This window comes from Beta vulgaris, chromosome 8, assembly GCF_026745355.1.
Source record: "Beta vulgaris subsp. vulgaris cultivar EL10 chromosome 8, EL10.2, whole genome shotgun sequence".
In the NCBI taxonomy this organism is placed as follows: Eukaryota; Viridiplantae; Streptophyta; class Magnoliopsida; order Caryophyllales; family Amaranthaceae; genus Beta; species Beta vulgaris.
Window position 1 is genome coordinate 59,104,032 of NC_079209.1, and position 22,311 is coordinate 59,126,342.

At 37.2% G+C, this 22,311-nt stretch overlaps 2 protein-coding genes and 10 non-coding genes across 12 annotated transcripts; 1 reads left to right on the forward strand and 11 right to left on the reverse strand.

Annotated features, from left to right (window-relative positions):
• Positions 1-6,447: 6,447 nt before the first annotated feature.
• Positions 6,448-7,821, forward strand: LOC125492406 (uncharacterized). Its single transcript, XM_048634858.1, has one exon. It carries the CDS (start codon positions 6,448-6,450, stop codon positions 7,819-7,821), a length of 1,374 nt encoding a protein of 457 aa, XP_048490815.1.
• A 540-nt stretch (positions 7,822-8,361) lies between these two features.
• On the reverse strand, positions 8,362-8,457 carry LOC125493022 (small nucleolar RNA snR60/Z15/Z230/Z193/J17). The gene has a single exon (XR_007269403.1). It is a non-coding gene; the product is annotated as a small nucleolar RNA snR60/Z15/Z230/Z193/J17 (small nucleolar RNA).
• A 2,577-nt stretch (positions 8,458-11,034) lies between these two features.
• LOC125493036 (small nucleolar RNA snoR77) lies at positions 11,035-11,160 on the reverse strand. The gene has a single exon (XR_007269417.1). It is a non-coding gene; the product is annotated as a small nucleolar RNA snoR77 (small nucleolar RNA).
• Positions 11,161-11,246: 86 nt separating this feature from the next.
• On the reverse strand, positions 11,247-11,356 carry LOC125493030 (small nucleolar RNA snoR1). Its single transcript, XR_007269411.1, has one exon. It is a non-coding gene; the product is annotated as a small nucleolar RNA snoR1 (small nucleolar RNA).
• Positions 11,357-11,424: 68 nt separating this feature from the next.
• On the reverse strand, positions 11,425-11,520 carry LOC125493023 (small nucleolar RNA snR60/Z15/Z230/Z193/J17). Its single transcript, XR_007269404.1, has one exon. It is a non-coding gene; the product is annotated as a small nucleolar RNA snR60/Z15/Z230/Z193/J17 (small nucleolar RNA).
• An 845-nt stretch (positions 11,521-12,365) lies between these two features.
• On the reverse strand, positions 12,366-12,454 carry LOC125493028 (small nucleolar RNA Z43). Its single transcript, XR_007269409.1, has one exon. It is a non-coding gene; the product is annotated as a small nucleolar RNA Z43 (small nucleolar RNA).
• A 279-nt stretch (positions 12,455-12,733) lies between these two features.
• On the reverse strand, positions 12,734-12,857 carry LOC125493035 (small nucleolar RNA snoR77). The gene has a single exon (XR_007269416.1). It is a non-coding gene; the product is annotated as a small nucleolar RNA snoR77 (small nucleolar RNA).
• A 102-nt stretch (positions 12,858-12,959) lies between these two features.
• LOC125493029 (small nucleolar RNA snoR1) lies at positions 12,960-13,056 on the reverse strand. The gene has a single exon (XR_007269410.1). It is a non-coding gene; the product is annotated as a small nucleolar RNA snoR1 (small nucleolar RNA).
• A 76-nt stretch (positions 13,057-13,132) lies between these two features.
• On the reverse strand, positions 13,133-13,228 carry LOC125493024 (small nucleolar RNA snR60/Z15/Z230/Z193/J17). The gene has a single exon (XR_007269405.1). It is a non-coding gene; the product is annotated as a small nucleolar RNA snR60/Z15/Z230/Z193/J17 (small nucleolar RNA).
• A 56-nt stretch (positions 13,229-13,284) lies between these two features.
• On the reverse strand, positions 13,285-13,367 carry LOC125493031 (small nucleolar RNA U83). The gene has a single exon (XR_007269412.1). It is a non-coding gene; the product is annotated as a small nucleolar RNA U83 (small nucleolar RNA).
• Positions 13,368-13,590: 223 nt separating this feature from the next.
• Positions 13,591-13,687, reverse strand: LOC125493027 (small nucleolar RNA Z43). The gene has a single exon (XR_007269408.1). It is a non-coding gene; the product is annotated as a small nucleolar RNA Z43 (small nucleolar RNA).
• Positions 13,688-16,319: 2,632 nt separating this feature from the next.
• Positions 16,320-22,311, reverse strand: LOC104902223 (protein LIKE COV 1). The gene is made up of 7 exons (XM_010689922.4): positions 21,954-22,311; positions 20,709-20,761; positions 19,347-19,456; positions 18,213-18,380; positions 18,030-18,127; positions 17,160-17,286; positions 16,320-16,741 (listed from the first exon to the last, which is right to left on the reverse strand). The coding sequence occupies exons 1-7, from the start codon at positions 22,110-22,112 to the stop codon at positions 16,644-16,646; spliced, it is 813 nt and encodes a 270-aa protein (XP_010688224.1). The 5' UTR covers positions 22,113-22,311; the 3' UTR covers positions 16,320-16,643.

A 22,311-nucleotide genomic window follows, 5' to 3' on the forward strand; every position in this document is an offset into this window, starting at 1 on the left:
CATAAGTGCACCACCAAAATTAAAAAAATCGGCGCTTTGATGGCATTCTGGGGCAATTCAGATGGTGCGAATCACCAAGGATGCATTATAAGTCGTGATGCATCCCATTGGAAGGTTTTTAGTGAAAAATATGATCGGGTTTGGAGGAGCCCTAAAATGGTCGAAATTGAAGACTATAAGTCATGCTTTTAGACGTACACGGGACCCGTGTATTGAATGTCGTGGGATGGCTCGAGAGAATGAACATGGGATGCTATATTAAGAGCTCTCACGGCTTTGAACGGACATAAAAACAACTTTTACAAGAGTTGTGTGGCCATTTCGAAGGTGCACCACAAAATCAAAAAAGGGTGTTTTGATGGGCATTCTGGGGCAACTTAGATGGTGTGAAACACTCGGGATGCATTATAGGTCGTGACATACCCCATAGGAAGGTTTTTGGTAAAAAATATGACCAGGCCTGGAGGAGCCCTAAAATGGTCAAAATTGAAGGCTATAACTTACGCTTTTAGACGTTCATGAGACCCGTGCACCGAATGTAATGGGATGGCTCGAGGGAACATGGGATGCTATATTTAGACCTCCTACGGCTTTGAACGGCCATAAAAACTACTTTTACAACAGTTTCGCGGTCATTTTGGGGGTGCACCACAAAATAAAAAATGGGTGCTTTGATGGCATTCTGGGGCAATTTAGATGTTGCGAATCACCCGGGATGCATTGTAAGTCGTGACGCACCCCATAGGAAGGTTTTTGGCGAAAAATATGACCGGGCCCGGAGGGGAGACCTAAAACGGTCAAAATTGAAGGCTAAACCTTACGCTATTAGACGTCCATGGGACCCATGCACCGAATATCGTGTGATTGCTCGAGAGAACATGGGATGCTATATTTAGGCCTCCTACGGCTTTGAACGGGGCTAAAAACAACTTTTACAACAGTTTAGGGGCCATTCCGGGGGTGCACAACAAAATCAAAAATGGGTGCTTTGATGGCATTCTGGGGAAATTTAGATGTTGCGAAGCACCCGAGATGCATTATAAGTCATATCGCACCCCATAGGAAGGTTTTCGGCGAAATATATGACCGGGTTTGGAAGAGCTCTAAAACAGTCAAAATTGAAGGCTATAAGTCACGATTTTTGACGTCCACGGGACCCGTGCACCGAATGATGTGGGATGGCTCGAGGGTACATAGGATGCTATATTAAGAGCTCCCACGGCTTTAAACGGGAATAAAAACAACTTTTACAACAGTTTCGGGACCATTTTAAGGGCGCACCACAAAATAAAAAATGGGTGCTTTGATGGCATTATGAGAGAATTTAGATGTTGCGAAGCACCCGGGATGCACTATAAAGTCATGTCGCACCCATAGGAAGGTTTTCGGCGAAAAATATGATCGGGCCTGGAGGAGCCTTAAAACGGTCAAAATTGAAGACTATAAGTCACGCTTTTAGACATCCACGGGTCCGTGCATCGAATGTCATGGGATGGCTCGGAGGGACATGGGATGCTATATTAAGAGCTCCCACGGCTTTGAACGAGCATAAAAACAACTTTTACAACAGTTTCGGGTCCATTCCGGGGGTGCACCACAAAATCAAAAATGGGTGCTTTGATGGGCATTCTGGGGAATTTAGATGGTGCGAAACACTCGGGATGCATTATAAGTCGTGACGCACCCGATAGGAATGTTTTTGGCAAAAAATATGACCGGGCGTGGAGGAACCCTAAAACGGTCAAAATTGAAGGCTATAAACTCACGCTTTTAGACGTCCACGGGATCCGTGCACCAAATGTTGTAGAATGGCTCGAGGGGACATGTGATGTTATATTAAGAGCTCCCGCGGCTTTGATCGGGCGTAAAAATAACTTTTACAACAATTTTGGGGCCATTCCAAGGGTGCACCACAATATCAAAAACGGGTGCTTTGATGGTATTCTGTAGCAATTTAGATGGTGAGAATCACCTGCGATGCATTATAAGTCGTACCGCACACCATAAGAAAGTTTTCGATGAAAAATATGACCGGGCCTGGAGGAGCCTTAAAACGGTGAGGAGCCTTAAAACGGTCAAAATTGAAGGTTATAACTCACGCTTTTAGACGTCCACGGGACCCATGGACCGAATGTCGTGGGATGGCTCGAGGGAATATGGGATGCTATATTAGGAGCTTCAACGACTTTAAACGGGCATAAAAACAAATTTTACAACAGTTTCGGGCTCATTCCGGGGGTGCACCACAAAAGCAAAAATGGGTGCTTTGATGGCATTCTGTGGCTATTTAGATGTTCCGAAACACCCGGGATGCATTAAAAGTCGTGACGCACCCCATATGAACGTTTTCGATGAAAAATATGACCGGGCCTCGAGGAGCCTTAAAACGGTCAAAATTGAAGGTTATAACTCACGCTTTTACACGTCCACGGGACCCGTGCACTAAGTATCGTGGAATGGCTCGAGGGACATGTGATGCTATTTTAAGAGCTCCCACGGCTTTGAACGGGCATAAAAACAACTTTTACAATAGTTTCGGGACCATTCCGGTGGTGCACCACAAAATCAAAAAGGATGTTTTGATGGGTATTCTGATGCAATTTAGATGGTGCGAATCACCTGTGACTCATTATATGTCGTGCCGCACCCCATAGGAAGGTTTTTGGCGAAAAATATGATCGAGCCTGGAGGAGCCGTAAAACGGTCAAAATTGAAGGCTATAAGTCACGCTTTTAGACGTCCACGGGATTCGTGCACCGAATGTTATGGGATGGCTCGAGGGGACATGGAATGCTATATTAAGAGCTCCCACGGCTTTGAACGGGCATACAAACAACTCTTACAACAGTTTCGGTGCAATTCCGGGGGTGCACCACAAAATCAAAAATGGGTGTTTTGATGGCATTCTGGGGCAATTTAGATGGTGCGAATCACCTTGAATGCATTATAAGTCGTGTCGCACCCCGTAGGAAGGTTTTCGGTGAAAAATATGACCGGGCCTGGTAGAGCTCTAAAACGGTCAAAATTGAAGGCATAAGTCACGCTTTTAGACGTCAACGGGACCCGTGCACCGAATATCAAGGGATGGCTCGAGGGGACATTGGATGCTATATTAAGAGCTTCCACGGCTTTGAACAGGCATAAAAACAACTTTTACAACAGTTTCGTGCCCATTCCGGGGGTACACCACAAAATCAAAAATGGGCGTTTTGATGGGCTTTCCTGGGGCAATTTAGATGGTGCCAAAAACTCGGGATGTATTATAAGTCATGACGCACCCCATAGGAAGGTTTTTGGCGAAAAATATGATCGGGCCTGGAGGAGCCCTAAAATGGTCAAAATTGAAGACTAAAACTTACACTTTTAGACGTCCATGGGACCCGTGCATCGAATGTCGTGGGATGGCTCGAGGGAACATGGGATGCTATATTTAGACCTCCTACGGCTTTGAACGGGCATAAAAACTACTTTTACAACAGTTTCGGGGCCATTCCAGGGGTGCACCACAAAATAAAAAAAATGGGTGCTTTGATGGCATTTTGGGCAATTTAGATGTTGCGAAGCATCGGGGATGCACTATAAAGTCTTGCCGCACCCATAGGAAGGTTTTCAGCGTAAAATATGATTGGGCCCGGAGAAGCCTTAAAACGGCCAAAATTGAAAGCTACAAATTACGCTTTTAGACGTCCATGGGACCCGTGCATCGAATGATGTGGGATGGCTCCAGGGGACATCGGATGCTATATTTAGAGCTCCCACGACTTTGAACGGACATAAAAACAACTTTTACAACAGTTTCGGGGCCATTCCGGGGATGCACCACAAAATCAAAAAAAGTTGGACAAAGTTGTTGATATACAAATACATAATTCTATAAAACTAAATAATAAATAAAAACTTTCTTAACTAGTTCTCGTAAATACATAATATAAAGTGTTTTTGTCAATACATAGTCGTACTTTTTTTATATAACACAAACTTTCATGAAATAGCAAGAATTAATAATCATATAAAAGTATTAATTAGGATTAAAGAGTCAACTTTCATCATAAAGTTAATCATATATAATAAACAAATAGTAATTGTCATCACTATAAACATACTTCCTCTATTTTAAAATAATAAAACTTATTATCATACATTATCCTTTGACTTTTGACACAGGTTTTATAACAAACGTTTGATGGATCCATTTGGAATCGAAACATGCATGCATGCGGCACTAATGTACGCAATAAGACAAATTAAAAAAAGCTCCACATAAATATATTTTTTCTTATATATTAGAATTTTTATAAATCTTAAAAGTTACTCTATATCATTAATCAAGGGACAACAAGTTCCAAAGAACATAAGGGGAAACCTCTGAATGATAGTGATGTTCCCAAACTTGTTCGACACCAAAAAAACCTACTTTGGCAAGATGATGGGCGACTATATTCCCACCTCTCTTCTCATGAGACGACACTTAAGAATTAAAAGAGCAACTCAACGGCAAAATATCCTCTATGACACTATCCAAATGAGAAAAATAAACTATTGTGTTAGAAAGGTCACAAGAACTTGATTGTCCGACTCCAATATGATATTGTGATAACCATGATTCTTGGCAATCTTAATAGCTAGGAGAGGAGAGCTTTACTTTCTGCAGCTTCAAGAGGTCACCCCATGCACGAATGCGACGAGTAGCCGCAAATAGAACATCTCCCTTTTCATCTCTTGCCACCACACCCAAACCAACCCATACTTTGGAAGCCAATGAAACCCCAATTTGAGCTTTATCACACCTGAGGAAGGGGCTTGCGAACAGTCTGCACTCGGCTTATTCTTCGACACATTACTCGTGTATACCTATTGCGTGTAGGTGTTATGCTCGAAAGCTAGACGTTCAACCCTAGCAAGGAGCACAAGATTGGGCGTAGTCTTGCACTCAAAGACTCTGAAGTTTCGTTTCGTCCATATACTCCACGCTAGTAAGGCAGCCTTTTGCCTCAGCTTCGCGTCGCACCCCTTCCAGACCATCATATTACACCAACTATCTCCCATATCCTCTACCAGTGAGCTACAACCACTGTCGGTCCATAAGTCTAGCACTCGCTGGACCATTTTCGAAAAAGTCTATACTCCTTTTTTCTGTGAAATCCTTTGAAAAAAAATTGAATTTATTATTTAATAATTGAACCAACTAATTGTAGGTCATTTCATATTTGAATAAATGTCATTCATTGCCTTTTACAATCTCAATACCTAGTTTTGCCAAACACATGTAATTAAACAACTACTTTAAACCCTCTTAGGAAAACTACTAATTTAAATGTTAATCGCTAGCAGCTACTAGTACACAGCTAGTAGCTACCCCCAACAGCTACCGCTAATGCAATAGCTAACTGCTACTTTAACCAAACAAGCCTAAATAGCACTACGAAAGGCCCATTGTACTATCCTTCAATATGTTTACTGTCTTGGAATCAAATGAGATTGATACTACAAATTTAACAAACAAATTAACAACATTATTAACAATTTACTTAAAGATACACTACTTCGATTTAAAAACTTAAAACAATTTGATTTTTTCGCTATTTACACTCTATTTTACCATAGTTGAATCTCATTAGACTCATAGTTTCAAGTTTTAAAAAGGCCTCACAGTCTTTCCTATATACACTCTAATTTAGCAATGTTGAATATTATCAAACACATAATTTCAATTTTTAAAAAGGCCTCATAAATCAATATTTTCACATCAATTGATTTAGACATACACAAGTCAAATTTTAAATAATTTTAATCATTATCGAGATTTATAAAATGAGCTTTAGTATACTATATATTAGGTACATGGGTTAAAAAATCCGTTATAAAATCAATTGGCAAAAACAAACCTTTTATAAATAAAACTCTAACAAAAAGATTGAAAATAGAAGGGCTCGAATAATGGTTATGAGTTCTCAACAAGGCAAAATTACAAGCTTTTACCCCTCTTTTGGTACTTATTTGGGTACTCCAATCGACATCCAGGGATCCAAAGTCCAACACTTTACCCCTCTTTTGGATGTTATCTCAAACAAAATCACTCGCTGGAACCACAGTCAGCTGTCTCAATCTACCAAGCTAATCATCATCAATTCGATATTGATAGCGTCAATAATGCATCAGCTCGCCGTTCTTCCCATCCCGACCACTATAGCTAACAAACTAGATGCCATGATGATGCGCTTCTTTTGGAAAAACAATCATCACATCGGGCTTCATTGGAAAAGGAAAGAGATTCTTCATCAACCTAGGGGCCAGGGTGGTCTTGGCATCCGAAACATAGGATGTTTCAATATGGCACTCCTAATGAAACAGGTATGGCGCATCAGCCACTATCCACACCTTTTAATTTCCCGGGTTTTTAGATCTACAAACCAATGTCAGTCTTGGATTCGCATGACCAAACATAACATGTCAATGGGTCGACGAGGCCTTCTCAAGGCTAATCATTCTTTAAAAAGGTCATGCATTTGGAAAGTGGGTAATGGGGTGTCTATTCGAGCGGCTTCCCAACCGTGGGTCCATGGTCAAATTCCCACATTTCGAGATAATGTCAACCTTCGGACAGCAGCTAACACTCGAGTTGCGGATTTTATCTTGCCTCAAAATCAAGGATGGAATACAGGACTGCTACACCGATATTTTCTACCGAATGATGTGCGATTGATCCAAAGCATGGAACTACCATACCGGACAAATGAGGAGGATAGGTATTACTGGCCTTTCACTCGCTCTGGTAACTACTCCACTAAATCAGGGTATGGTTTACTTCTCCACCAGCAAAATGAAAATTATAGCATGACAAACCCAGTAGGTTCGAAATTTTTCCGAAAACTCTGGAGCTTGAACATCATGCCTAAATGGAAATTGTTCGTTTGGAAGATTTGGCATAATTGCTTAGCAACTTCTTCCAACCTTCTCAAGAGAAGCATCACAACTAATTCACAATGCCTAACTTGTTTATCTGATATTGAAGATGTCCAGCACATATTCCGCTATTGCCCTCTTGCTATTGAGATATGGGATAGAACTACTTTACCAGTCCACGATCCTGCCGTTGAAGGGTTTACAATGGAAGCCTGGCTCGAGCATTGGTTAGATAAATTTGTGAAAGAAGATGGAATAGAGGGGAATCGCTTTCCTCAGTTTATAGGAACCCTATGGGCCATCTGGATGGCCAGGAATGGGCAAGTTTTTCGTCAAATTCGAGCTACGGAAGAGGTCGTCCATCATCACATCCGGGATAGTTATCACCAACACACAAGGTTTATAGAGGACGATCATCCACGGCGGACTCCACCACCTGCACCTAACTACGGGCCTCCCCCCGGTTTCTGGTCTATCAACATTGGTCGGTTACAGGGTGTTTTTCCGGACATTCTAATACAAATAGATGGTTCCTGGGATAAAAGTACGGGTTTTGGAGGAGCTGCCTGGGTAGCCACACGCCATCAGCGCCCATTCCAACGACAAGGGAGCTTTTTGTATGCCTCTTCCGCATTACAAACTGAAGCGGCAGCTTGCCTATCTGCAGTTAAATGGATTCGTACTATGAACATATCAAATACTTTGATCTATACAGACTCAACACTACTAGTTTCTTTCCTGGGGTCGACAACTAGAGAGGACATATCAATCATTCACACGCTACAGGCCATTCGTGTGGAGGCTAGAGACATTCCAAGCTGCAGATTGACGAAAGTAAGTAGGGACCAAGTGCAGTTGGCCCATCAAATGGCGATCCATTGTCGTAGTACTAGATCTACTATACAAGAGTCTTGTTAGTTTGTAAGATGCACTGATGTCAAAAAAAAAAAAAAAAAAAAACAAGGCAAAATTAAATCGCACTTACAACAAACAAGACCTTAATATATTCCTCGTCATTGTCCTCATTTGTCAATTCGGTCATAGTACTTTTCCTAACTTCTTCCAATATAATTTTACTAATTCATAAACTTACCCATCTATTTCGACATATCATGCATTTTCGGAATCAAATTGCAACTTCGTATTATTCTTTCAAATTTCAATGTCCACTCAATACAATTATTAATTGCGATATTTGATTTTTCTTGATCTTAAAATAACACTTTATTATTATTTCACCTGAATCATCCAAGTCATAAAAAAATCAATCTTTGCAACTCAATTTGTTCAAAAATCTCGAAGATCAATGATGAAAAGAATCCAAAATGAATATACTTCAACGTCACTAGACCTGCATCATCGCAAATATCAGCAGTTCTGAAGAGCTAAAAATCAATCTACGAGTAGAACAACACCTCCCTTATCAAATACAAATACAAAAATAAAAAAATTATTGAAGGAGGTCATCAGATAGGAGCGAAAGACTATTAAGATTTACATTAATCACATAATTAATCATCTGAACTATGCATTTATAATCATCATATGACCTCAAAATTTACAAAACAAAAAACATTATTTTGAAGGATTTTCAAGTTCGAAACAAAATACACCAATCATTGGTGTATACAAAACATAACTGGTAGAAGAAATAGCTTTAAAAATTTATTTTACAGTTTTTTCACCAAATTTCCCGAGTTTTCATGAAATTCACCTGGTACCCCCTGCACTTTTGAAAATACACAGGGTATCCCTCAATTTCAACAAAATACACCCGAATACCCTTAATGACTAACGGCAAATGCATGAGCCAACAATAAATTGTGAGTAGCAATATATGGTTCAGTTGTGGAGTTCCCTTTGTTACAATTTCCAAGTCCGAAGGGAGAAGAACATCGACCTGGTGTTTGGATCCTCTAGAGTTGTAAAATAACTCTACAAGGTAGAGTTTAAGCAATATCAACCATTGAACAAACAATTAACGGCTCATATATTCTCTTTTATCTCATAAAATTCCATATGGCTCAAATGCAACTCTGCCTTATAGAGTTTCACTAAAACTCTAGAAGATCCGGAATCATCGACCTGGGGGTGTAATCCCGACATCATAGCCACCCATGACGAAGATATTCGCCTCATTGAAAGTGTTCCAATATGAAACTCTATCACCAAATGCGTGAATGGATTTTACTAACATGTGGATTCTCATTGTATTTGACTAAGTGGTTAATACTCATATCATAATCGAAGTTCAATAACTACATGCTTCTACCCACTTAATTCAATTGAAACCATACACTTTGACTTTGATTTATAAATTTAACCTATGGGCTAATAATAGTATTTAAGATAACACCCAAAGGCTTACCATTTGACAAAAATGATAAACCCACTTACTAGGGCGGTTGTCTTTGGTTTGATATTGAGCGTGTTTTTCGTATTCACTTGCTCTTCCTCTTCATCAAAACCCAGTTCTAAACCAATAACACCCCCTGATATGGCTAATCATCAAGGCAACGATAACTCTGGTTCAGGAGGTCCAAACACGAGGTCGGGCCATGAAGCTGCCCCTGACGGCAGCTGGGAATACAGCTGGAGAACTACTTCAGTCCCTGGAGGCTCCAGTTATTCTTATAGCTCAGCTTCGGCGAGATCGCCTGGTAGTGGTGGTGGTAGTAGTAATGGGTTTGGTTCAGGTCGAGCTCGAGATCGAAATCTCCTGCAGAATCAGCATATGTATGGCCAACCTCATATGCATATGCCACCCTATGGGGGTGGGTTTTATTATGATATGTCATTTCCTGCTTTTCCTACGGGTCCAATGTTTAGACCACATGGCATGGGTGATAATGGTGGACGTGGTAGAGGGGGTGGTAGTGCTGGGGTTAGTCGCTAGTTCATGTCATAGGATGTATGTGCTGAAGTTGTATGAAATCCGTGATGCTTTGTGTATAGTATAAATAAGATGTCACGTTGGAACAATCATATGATATACTTCATGTACTATCTCTTTGTTTTCATTTTGGTTTATAATATGGTACCATGAATTGAGAAAGACGGATGAAAGCATGAAAATGATCTCAATGATGTGGTTTCGTGGTTGTTTCAGTATCAAGACGCCAGTAGAGATATACAAAATGTGTCTTCCCTAAAAAAATGTGCGTTCAGCTTATTTACACCAATATCCCTCCACAGATGAGGTTCATACTTCATGTCCTTTATAATAAGATCAAGAATCTAATCAATCTATCTTTTTGTTTTATATCTTCTGTTAGCCTTAAATGGGTAGTTAAAGGTCTATGTAAGAATAGTTACTTGAATGGTGCCTTGAAGGTGTTTGGTAGAATGCGTGAAGAAGGAATGACATAAGGCTGACTTTGAATGGACATATCACTCAATCTATAAATGATTTTGAGGTGATTCAAAGTGGAGGTGATAGCTTGTTCCGAGAGATTTCCAACGATAGGTCATATGCCCAATTCCGATGAGAAACGAGAAAGTTATGTCAGTTTTACGAAGAACTGACGAAACTGTTTTCGCCTCGCCCGGTCGGGCGCGCAAGCTGTTCTGGAAGAGCTGGGGACCGCCCGGTCGGGCGGATTACGCCCGGGCGCCCGGGCGGGTCGGCGGATAACGCGGAAACGCGTTTTTGAGCGCTAAGTATAAATAGGTTATTTGTACCTAGGTTTTAAACGCCGAATTAGCCTAAATTCTCTCTGTAATCCGGTTTTCCTCACATAATAAAATATTCTCTCCCTCTCTGCCGTGGATGTAGCCAAATTGGTGAACCACGTAAATCTGTTGTCTGTTTTTATCGCTTTTTGCATTCGATATTTGTTTCTTCCTCACATCCGTTATAACAGTCTAGATCAGTGTTATATAAGTTGCGGCATTAGAATGGATATGGGTATATCGAATCTAAATTTATAATTTGTAACTCACACTTTATTTAAATTTAGGCCATGAAGTTCAATAACAACAATAATAATCCTTTTGAACAAATATACTAGTAAATAATAATCCTTTTTTCTGATCTGATTAGATCTGAAATAAGCAAAAATAAAATAAACTAAACATAGCCTAAATTTGTTCAGAAATCTCGAATATCAATGATGAAAATAATACAAAATGAATATACTTCAGCGTTACTAGACCTGCATCATGGCAAATATCAGCAGTTCTGAAGAGCTAAAAATTAATCTACGAGTAGAACAACACCTCCCTTATCAACCTTTTTTTTTTGCTAGGGGGCTGCCTGAATAACTACTCGAAAAAAATACTAATAATATTTAAAATCACATAAAATTTAACAAAATAATAATTATTAATTGTTAAAATAAAATTGCTCATAAAATTTGCTTTATCTGCTCAGTGAAGAACCTAAATTTTAAAATAAACTTAAGCTCTTCTCATACAAGAGGTGTCATAAATATTAGCATTATTCATTTTCGCTAATTGACATAATTTCATCAATTCGATCTAAAATTTAAACCTAATTTTTGAAAACAAAAAATTATTGAAGGAGGTCATCAGATAGGAGCGAAAGACTATTAAGATTTACATTAATCACATAATTAATCATCTGAACTATGCATTTAAAATCATCATGCGACCTCAATATTTTCACACCAAAAAACATATTTTGAAGGATTTTTCGAGGTCAAAACAAAATACACCAATCAACATTTTGAAGTGTTGAGGGCATAAAACAACTAAACTAGTCTCTTCGGCATAAAACAACTGAGCTGAACCGATCTAAACTAAATAATGATATATGAGAGTAAAAGTTTTGTCAAAAGCTGAACTGAACTAGTCTGAACTGAAAATAAGTTGGGAGAAACAGGCTCTAAGTTTTGATACCAAAAATTTTGTAACATGATCACTTTGACATCTCACTATGAATTGCAAATACTATCTCCAACATTCTCACTTCGAAGGAATGATCTACAAATGCCGACACCGATCAATATGAAGTACAATCATTTTGATTTGATTTTCAATTTAGCGCAAACATCATGAAGATCAAGTGAAGTTGGACACTACAACTTAAACCCAAGATTATAACAGCATTATTAACAACTTAATTACAATTATATAGTTCTTGCAATTTTAAATATCTTGCACGATTTAACTTTTTCACTATTCACAATCTCCTTCAACTTGTACCTTATATTTCAGTATGATTTTGCTTTTCCACTATTCACAATCTCCTTCAATTTCTCAATATAATTTTACTTTTCCACTATTCACAATCTCCTTTTTACATTATATCCATAAAAAAACAATATAATTTTATTAAAAAACGGCCTCATGGATAAAAGTTTCCACATAAATTGATTTAGACATATGCTTGTCAATTTATAAAATAATTTTAATCATTGGCCATATTTACAATATCAATCAACAATAACAAACCTTTTTCTTCAAAACGACACCTAATACAAAAAAATTGAAAAAAAAAAGGACTCGGAAATGGTTATGAGTTTTCGGCAAGGCAAATGAAATCGCACTTACGACGAACGAGACCTTAATTTATTCCTCGTCATTGTCCTCATTTTTCAATTCAATCCCATATTATAAAGCAATACTCAAAGTCCAACTTTAAGTATTAGCGTTTAAATATTGACGTTTCATAGTGAGATGTCAAAATAAAATCACAATACCAAAATGTATTTTTGTTATGAGAAGTCTATAAACACTCGGAAATTCCAGTGTCCATCCAATACAATTACTCCAAGTCCATTTAATTACTTGCGACATTTGCTTTTTCACAGTCTAATCTTCAAATTACACCTTAATTATCTCTCAATGATGAAAATAATCCAAAATGAATGTACTTCAGCGTTACTAGAACTGCTTCATCCTAAATATCAGCAGTTCTGAAGAGCTAAAGAGTCAATCTACGAGTAGAATAACACCTCCCTTATCAACTTTTTTTTGCTAGGGGGCTGCCTGAAAAACTACTCGAAACTAAAGCAAAATTACAACACAATCAAAATTAGAAAATTACATAAAATTTACGAAATAAAAAAATGAATTTTGTTGAATTAAATTTTTGCTCAGAAATTTGCTTTATCTGCTCAGTGAAGAACTTAAATTGAAGTTCTTCTCATACAAGAGGTGTCAGAAATATTAGCATTGTTCATCTTCGCTAATTGATAAAAATTTCATCAATTCAATAAAAAAATTTAGAATTGTAACCTAAGTGTTAAAAACAATAATTATTGAAGGAGATCATCAGATAGGAGCGAAAGACTATTAAGATTTACATTAATCACAGTATTATTCATCTGAACTATGCATTTAAAATCATCATACGATCTCCAAATTCATCAAAAAAAAATTTAGAAAAAATCAAGATCTAGAAATTTTTACTAGAAAAGTCTCAGAAGGAAGGCAGTAGTGAGATTGTAATCATTGAATTTCATACAATTACACACATCAAACTGATTGCATCATTGACAAATTAATTAAAAAAAATTATAGATTAAATTATGATTAAAAAATAAAAGGCCTCATAGAGAAGATTAGGTATTCCACATGAATTAATTCAGACATATGCTTGTCTATTAAAAAAATTTAATCATTGGCCAAACAAAAACAAATTCAAACATTTTTCAACAAAAAATACAAATTCAAACATTTTTAACAAATAAATTAAAATCAAGGAAAAAAATGGAGAATTAAGGACTCAGCTTATGGGTGGTGATATAACAGAATGGTCGTCAAGGCGAATTAAATCGCTCTTACGACGAACGAGACCATGAAATCTTCGTCATCGTCCTATTTGAAATTCAATTAAATCGACGAATAAAATTGAGAGGATTTTGAGGAGAGAGAAAAACCCTAGAATGCGAAAAAATTGGGGGAAACTGATGGAGGAGATTGTGATTGATGAGAAGAATTAGAGTGGTGAGGAGTTTTATAAGGGGTGTGAAAAGATGGATTTTTAGGGTTTTTTTGTTTTGTTTGGGCTTTTTATGGGTTCTGAGAGGGGTTCGTCTGTGGCCCAAATTTATTATAATTTAATCTTATTGTTTATCTGATCTATATTAGTTAGGATTAAGGAGTTTAAATAGCTCTATGTTTGGCATATCCTTAATCTAATAAGTTTGACCATTGGTATTTTTTTTTATTTTATCCCATTGAAAATTTGACAATATTTACAATTAAAAATAATTTTTTATAATTTTTGTCAATATATAAGAAAAAAAATTAGTCATGTGAAATCTTATTTGATTCTTCTCAATGAGTATTGTGAAAGATTATAACTATAGAAGGAGTAAAGTAATTGTTAAGGATTATATACACTTTTGACTTTCTAAGTAATTAGTGTTATATCAACTCGAACATATTCAAACGAGCTTGTTAGAACTTTTTTTTATTGTTCTTTTATGGTACTTATTTTGTTGTTTATTTTTAACTCATAATTCAAGTCACTAATAAACAATAATAAGTAAAGATATAACTTATAAATAAAGGAATATAAGAAATTCAATTTTGTTTAAGAATTTTAAGTAATTATATCAAGTAGAGAACTAGTGTTTTGGCTTGTGCAATAAATAGTAGTCATATAGTATTAAACCTCTAAAGTTCAATATGAAAATATTGATAATAATATAAGAATCGAGATATACTTCCTTTTTTTTTTTTAGTTGTATCATATTGATTTTTAATACTATTCATCTCTGTTTATATTTTCAAGATATCAAAATTTAATTATAAATCATACATTATTATATATTAAAATTTAAAATTGTGCATTAGCAAACATGTTAAGTAATTTGGATACTGCAAAACAAAATGGAGGAAGTGGTATTCATGAATCTTCAAGTTACTTGCACATAAAAAGTATACTTGTATTTTCTTTGATAGATAAGTTTACGGTACCAAAAAAATTGTTTTTTGGGTGTAAGATTAATAACATCTCGACTGTTCTTGCAAAGGGCCCGACTTATAGGCCCAAACACTTCAAAGGAGGGGGAATGATAAGGGAATCCAACAAAATTTCTTCAATAAAGTGAAATTTTTTCTATACTCCCTGCTTCTATTGTTATTATGGCTTATGCAAATTAACGCGGAACGAAATAAAAAACACTAGTTCAAAATAGTAAGGGTCTTGTTATTTATCGCTCATATTTTAAAATGTATTTTGTATTTTTTTTTTTTGTACTTTTTGACCTCAAAAGTATAAAAGTTTCATAATTTTTTAGCAAGAACTGAACCAATTTTTCGTTTCCATCATGGTGGAAACAAAATTTCAATTCGATTCCATGTGAATAACGGAAAATAAATTTTGGGATGAAAATGGTGTATTGTGAGAAGGAAAGAGGAGGAGGAGGAAGAAAGGGAGGAGGAGGAGCGGTGGTGTTGGGCTTCGGCGAAGGGCAAGGAAGGAGGAGGAGGAGAAAGAAGAAGATAGAAGGGTATGCCAGAGTTGGAGGTGGTTGGGTTGTGCAGGTGTTGGGGAGAGAAGGGGTTGTACAAGCAACAAGTGTTAGGGAGTAGAAGGTGGGTGGTGAGATGTGCAGGGGCGAGGGTATGTGCGAGGGCATGGGGTGCGGTTGGGGGGATGCTGCAAGGGTGGGGGAGTGGTTGCGAGGGGGATAGGGGTGGTGGTGGCAGTGGTGGTTGGGGAGGTGGCTGGGGTAGTTGTGGTTATGGTAGGTGAGTAAAGAGGAAGAAGTAGAGGGAGAAAGAAGGAAAAAATACCGTCTACGGTAGATTCTTTTTCTGAGGCTCCCATTGAGGACCCCTTGGTAAGAAGAATGACCATACTGGACAAGCACCTATCGCAGGTCAGTTAGCCCAACTATACAAGTCAACGCTTGAGAATGAGTGGGGATATAAGAAAATCTCTACTTCCATGCACAAATAGGTAGTGAGGTTCACGACCACTACCTCCACCAAACAAGCTTGGTACCGTATATGGTAAATATAGGTGACAAATTTTGTGGATGAATGGTAAAGATTGCCATTGGAGACTTGTAGTATAAATGTATAATAGGATCTAAGGCAGTAGACAATACGAAAATATGGGACATTGCTTGGTTAACCCACCGGGTAGACTACCCGCTACTAATAGATAATTAAATATTAGTATTTAAGTCTAGTTTGATTCCACCATCATAATTACCACAACCTTATATTATGAGGTGGGTAGTCTACCCGGTGGGTTAACCAAGTTTATTCCGAAAATATGTGATATCTTTATTGATGCACCCAATCCACATTGAGAAGAAACCACGAGTACTCATTAGTCACTAGCCTTTAATTTCATAAATGAAAAGTTTGATCAGATTTCGCCACATAAATTGTTAAGAATTTACCAAATTGTACCATGAGCAAATAATGTTAATAACATTTCTCCAGTGGTTAGGATTAATAAGTAGAGAAATGTGTGTTGGACAAGTTAATTCCGAAAGAAAAATAGAACATAGTGATAAATAGAGAAAGAAAAGCATCAACAAAACACATAAACCTATAATCTCGTAACAGCGTGCCTCTGATTTTGAACAACACACTACATCTACATTGTACAAGACATGAGACATCCGACGAATATATCGTATGACGAAACAGATACAACTTCAAAAATAGTTTTTAACTCTAATTGTTCGCGTCTTCTCAAGGTGAACTATAAACAGGTTGCATTGCATGAGTATTCTCTCCACACATTTGAGACTTCTGGTTCACTATCTACTAATCAGGCATCTATACCCTAAAAATTACCATCAGTCTCAGCTTCTGTTCGATCTTATTCTGTCAAGGTGGCCGATACGAGAATCCAACGTTGAGAGGATCTGTGGCATAGACATCCCACCAGACACTACGATCTCTGCAAGGACAAATGTTGAAAACGCACATCATAATAGTGGATTCTAATTTGAAGTTTCAGACAGTTAAATCATATGCGACTGTAAGTAGATTCCATGTTTAGCATACTTGATGGCTTATAAGGCGCATTTAAGATGTCAGAAGACGTACAAAGTATTTTTTGGCCTAGCAATAAAGGATGCTTGTCATTTCCCCCTACTAGACTAGTTGACCTATGAGAGCTTACCAGTAGAGTTTTTCTCCTTACATGATTTTAGTAATATTTCTTGACATAGAAATGTGTTCAAATTTTAGTTTGGCACATATATATAGGCCATTCTTTTAAAGATTGATAATCTTTTTCTCCATTGCTAATTTGCTACTGTTAACTTGTGTAGAGTATCTCAGGAAAATCTAACATAAAGATGTGAAGTACTCACCAATTCCTTCACGAACTGACAGGTTTGGCCTGATTACATCCTTCGAGTTGACGAGGAAAATATCACCGATATATAGATGGTTTGTGGGAACATAGACACAACATAGATCCTCCTCCCCAGAATAACTCTGCCATACACATTACAAAAGGGAAACCATGGATCAGCGTCCAAAAACCATTTGGCCAATCATCCAAAACAATTTTGACTCTTCATTTTCTAGGAGTACAATTGACACAGTTGACATTCCCATCAAACATGAAAATGCTAAAATCCCCCCATGTAAATTAATCAGTCTGTACAATTAAGCAAACTGCTCCAACATCATGCCTAAATATCCTTCCACATCTTCATTCAGTCTCTTACAGTGTGTTAAAGAGTTTGGATAGCAATGGTGGAGAGAAAGGGAAGGAAAAGATAGGCGAGGGGAGGTAGAATTGGGCTTGGGTTTACCCTCCAAAAGAAGTTGATTTCTCAAAAGGGCAAGAAAAGTTGGTTCCTTACATTTGCCTCCCCTTCCCTTCCTTTCTTCAAATCCTCTCATCCAAACACATTGTTAGCCACTAACCGACGGAAAAGTGCTAGAGCATATCCAAGCAAATGACACGTCAAACATATACAAAGTATGTTCATCTTTCATGTCCAATTAAAGCAGCTTTTCACTTCAAACACAAATCTCTAACCACCAAGGTCACTCGCAAGCCAAGTCTCTAGGCACAACATATGCAATCTATGAAAAAATAACTCTCTTTTCCAATTCCATGCACCAAGTGCAGCTTAAGCAAAAATGAGGTAAAATACAAGGTGTATATTGCAAACAGAAAGGGAGAATGAAAAACAGCAAAGAGATTCTTTCTTATCAAACTCGAGTACCTGCAGGGAAACAGATGATGTGATGAACCCAAATGCATATTCCCCAATTCGTGGATGTCTAATGATGGCCACTTCTTTGAAAGCCTGCGTGTTCTGGTCTGTATCATGACAAGAATCTTCATCAGCATGCTTATCAAAATGTTCTAAAATTACATGAGAAGAGGAGTTCAACAAGTAGCATACCTGGTGATATTGCAGAACTGATTTGCTTTGAGGCATTGTAGATGTGACGGACAAAAGGCATCCTCTTAATAAACCACTCACCAAGGCCCAAAACAGATGCTCCCAACCACGATGACATGAAAACGCCAACCAAGAATATAAATGCTATTGAAGTTATGAATCCGAGGCCTAGCAAAGAGGCAGAAAACAATGAATCAGAAGAAAATAGGAAGTCCAGTACTTGATCTGACCAAGTGTGCCCAAATATGCCCGTAATTAAGGAATGACGCTGCTGCATTATGAAGCAAATTGACACCAGGTCGCACAACTCATGAAAGCCTTGAAGTTTTGTGAGTCTACAGATTAACTGTTAATGAGTTCTGGTATGGACAAATTTTAACATCATAAAGGAAATGTCCAGCATTTGAAGTTTGCATGCATATAAGAGCTACACATACTTGCATAAAGCTGAAAGGAAGCTTGTAAATAGAGCACAAGAATTGAAGCACAGTTGGGCAGCATTGAAGGGAGCTTGTGAAACGAGCAAGATCAAATTTGAACCAACAAACAAGTGCATTACAGGTTAATATGGATAAAATTGAAAAAAGAGCCTGAACCACCAAGACAAACCCCTTTCTCATGAAGCAGAGGATACATAAGGTGATTGTGGGAGCATGATAGTTAGAATAACCAATAGCAGATGAACGTTAAAAATAATCACAATAATAACAGCTTGTCTGGTAATAAATGTATACACATGATAGTAGTAACTAGATCCATAATGATGAAATTATGTCATTATCATCATAACTAGAAAGATTCATCATCACAATATATATATGGACACAAAAACACAAACCTAATATTAAGTCTTGAGACTTGAAGTTGAGATTCAACATGGCAATAATTTGAAAGAAGGCCAAGTAAAGAGGAGCTACACTACTACAATGAAACATCCATTTCGTCTTGCAATACCAAATCTTTCAGGAAGATAGTTATCTATAAAGATGCAACATCGATTTGGCTCCAGAAACAGAATAAGAGAGAAGCAGAGGCTATAAATAAGAACAAGTGGTTGCACACATAAGATCACTAATATCACGTTTCCAAGGACTAAAACAGAAGGAACTGTAAGAAAAAAGCATAAATACTCACCAAAAATATCAATTCCAAGTTGAGCATATATAGGAGAGAAAAATCCATCCACAAAATGTATGAACCACCAGGTTATGTAGAAAGTGACAGCTATCGGAAAAAGGATGACACTGCAAATAGAAAAACAAGTTTAGCATCAGTGAGATACTGGAGGATGGCGTGAAGCAGTAGTTTAGAGTTTCCATCTAAATTCCATTGATACATACGTACTATCTAGAGTATGCAGTATGGAGCTAACTTCAGTGTATAAAGGAGGGGGTGCCTCTGCGCTGAGGAGCAACTCGATTGGGTCAAGCGCCTTATTTGTGCTAGGCGAGGTGATTTCCATGAGGCAAAAAAAACACACCAAGACGCAAAAATGTACACACTTTTTTACATCAAAATTTCTAAATTTTTCTTGGTTGTGCGTCAATGCGCCTTGAGCTTTTTTATACATTGGCAACAGCAAATGAAACTATGGTCAATCAGTTGCACCACTGACTATATAACTAATCTTTCAGATATCCAGTCGCTGATAAAATAACTGAAACCATTTCTATACAGCAATTGTATAATTTTACAAATAACAGAACAAAAACCTACGAGACTAGTGACATGCAAAAAGGTCCAACTGTAGACAAGGCATAGTTATGGACAGTCCAGTGCTGAAATGTAAGGCTCACAAGTCATAACAATGAAAATCTCACATACTGGGATACAAGGTAACATAATTTCTCAAGATTAATAGTATCCACTTCTTTGCTCAGCAGGATATATTGCAAGCCATAGCAGTTCACTAAGGTAACTACAGTCTAGAGACACAGATCTTTATATTGAGATGTTACAACAGTCTACAGCGAGCATCCAATACAATACTCATAGAAATGTTCAACTGCAAAACTTTCATTTGCATGATGTACGTCTCTCTGTCTCTCGAATTCTAATCTATGTCAAAGCAGTCACTTTCAACTCTCAAGGTTTTAGGAAGCATGATACTCCTCAGCCCAAAACCAATGCATACTGCCTTCTTACATTCATACATAAGGCAAATCAATTAAACTCTTTATTCAAATCATCAAATGGAATATTGAAAGTCAAACAATATCAAAACCCCCAAGGAATTAACCACCTTACACTAGCATAAACAGATGCCATTTTCAATAAAAAATATTAGAATAATAGCCTAAATGTTCAAGCTAGAGATGTGCCTAAAAGGAATACAAACTGGGCAAGGTATATCCTTGGAGAAGAGTTGAGTTTAACAAGGTCTCCTACATACTAACTTAAGTATCCAGATCAATCATGATAGAAGGAACAAACTAGGAGACTTCACTCAACAAAACATGCTATTAATTCCTGTGAGATAGGAGGATCCTGACTTACCATCCTGTCATAAACTTCTTTGAAGCCCAACTTCTGATTATTTTATAAAAAGTCTGCGCATTCAATATACAAAATGTGTTATCCTTAATACGATAGAAAGGATGATCATGTAATCAGATTGAATCAGATGGAAGGCAACCATATAAGTAGATTAACACTAAATACATCAAAGTACCAATTCGCCTATTCACCTATTTCAAATGCTATTTCATTAACATAGAAAATATAATAGAATAGGCTTCACGAAAGTTATATGTACTCCTAGTAACTTAATTCAACAAGAATAGAGCATTTCATTTTAGTGAGTAGAACGGTAATACTAACTCAAATGCAATTAATGCAGTAATTTCAGTATCACACAGTTATTGCTACTGTCTCTTTCTCTGAACACAATCAACTCAAGACACAAGTAAAAAGCTTGTCACTCTACGCAAAAACCAATAACCAACTCCCTATACCAACAACTGGATCATGGACAAAGTTGTCATCACCGAATCCAACAATGCCAGTGATGCGAGCGTGTATGTCTTACACATATATTAGCACAATAATCATATGGAACTGAAAAGAACTGCTGTACTGCCGACCCTCAATAACAGATTAGCAGTTGCTATACACCAGTATCTCCAAGCCGAAAACCAAAAGCTGTAGAAGGGAAACAATTAAGCCTAACCGAAATTGGCGAAGAGGAACAATAAGTAAGCTAAAGTCCATTCGACATATATTTTCACTTCAACAAATGTCACTCACTCAATAGGTGTCCTAACTAAATTCAACCAGCTTCCATCATTACTGATTAACATAGCCCTTAATAAACAGAAACATCATAGCAATTCCAGATTAAAATAGAAGCTTAAACTAAAAAAACTAACTTCAACAAGGTATCAACCCAAAAACCATCTCATAAAAGCTACAACATAATTTACTACTTCTAACAATCAATTTCATAATCTCAAGCAAATTATTCAAACCAATCAAATTGAAACAATCAGATCACAATTCACAATCTAACCCCTAACACATAATCCTTCCATATATCACAACACTATAATAAACTAATTCAACCCACAATTCAACAAACTAGCACCAAAATACAAGATAAACCATATAACAAGTTGAACAAAAACCTAACCCACTAACCAAAAAAAGTTGAAATTCACCAAATTTTGAAGGGAAAATCAGAAATTAAAAGGAACCCATTAAAATTAAGGAAAAACCCAGATAGATCGAAGAATAAATAATCACCTCTCTACCAGAATGATGAGAAGAAGAAGCAGAAGGTGAAGGTTTAGCAGAGTGGTCATGATTAATGGAAGAGTCAGCGACTGGTATAAGAAGTTCTCGATCTCTCTCTCTACTGCTACTTCCCATCACCATCGTTGTTGATTTATCATCTCCCATCATCAAATTGTGCGCAAAAAATCTGTAAATTGCGCACACCTCAATAATATCAAAAGCTTCTTCTTTTTGTTGTTTCTTGTTCTATGGAATTGACTCAGTTGCCTGTTTTGAGGAGAGAGAAAAAGAATAAAGAGAGAGAGATGATGGTGCTTCAAATTAGCAAAGTCAGTTCCTAATCTCCTTGTCGCTTTTCTTTTTTTAT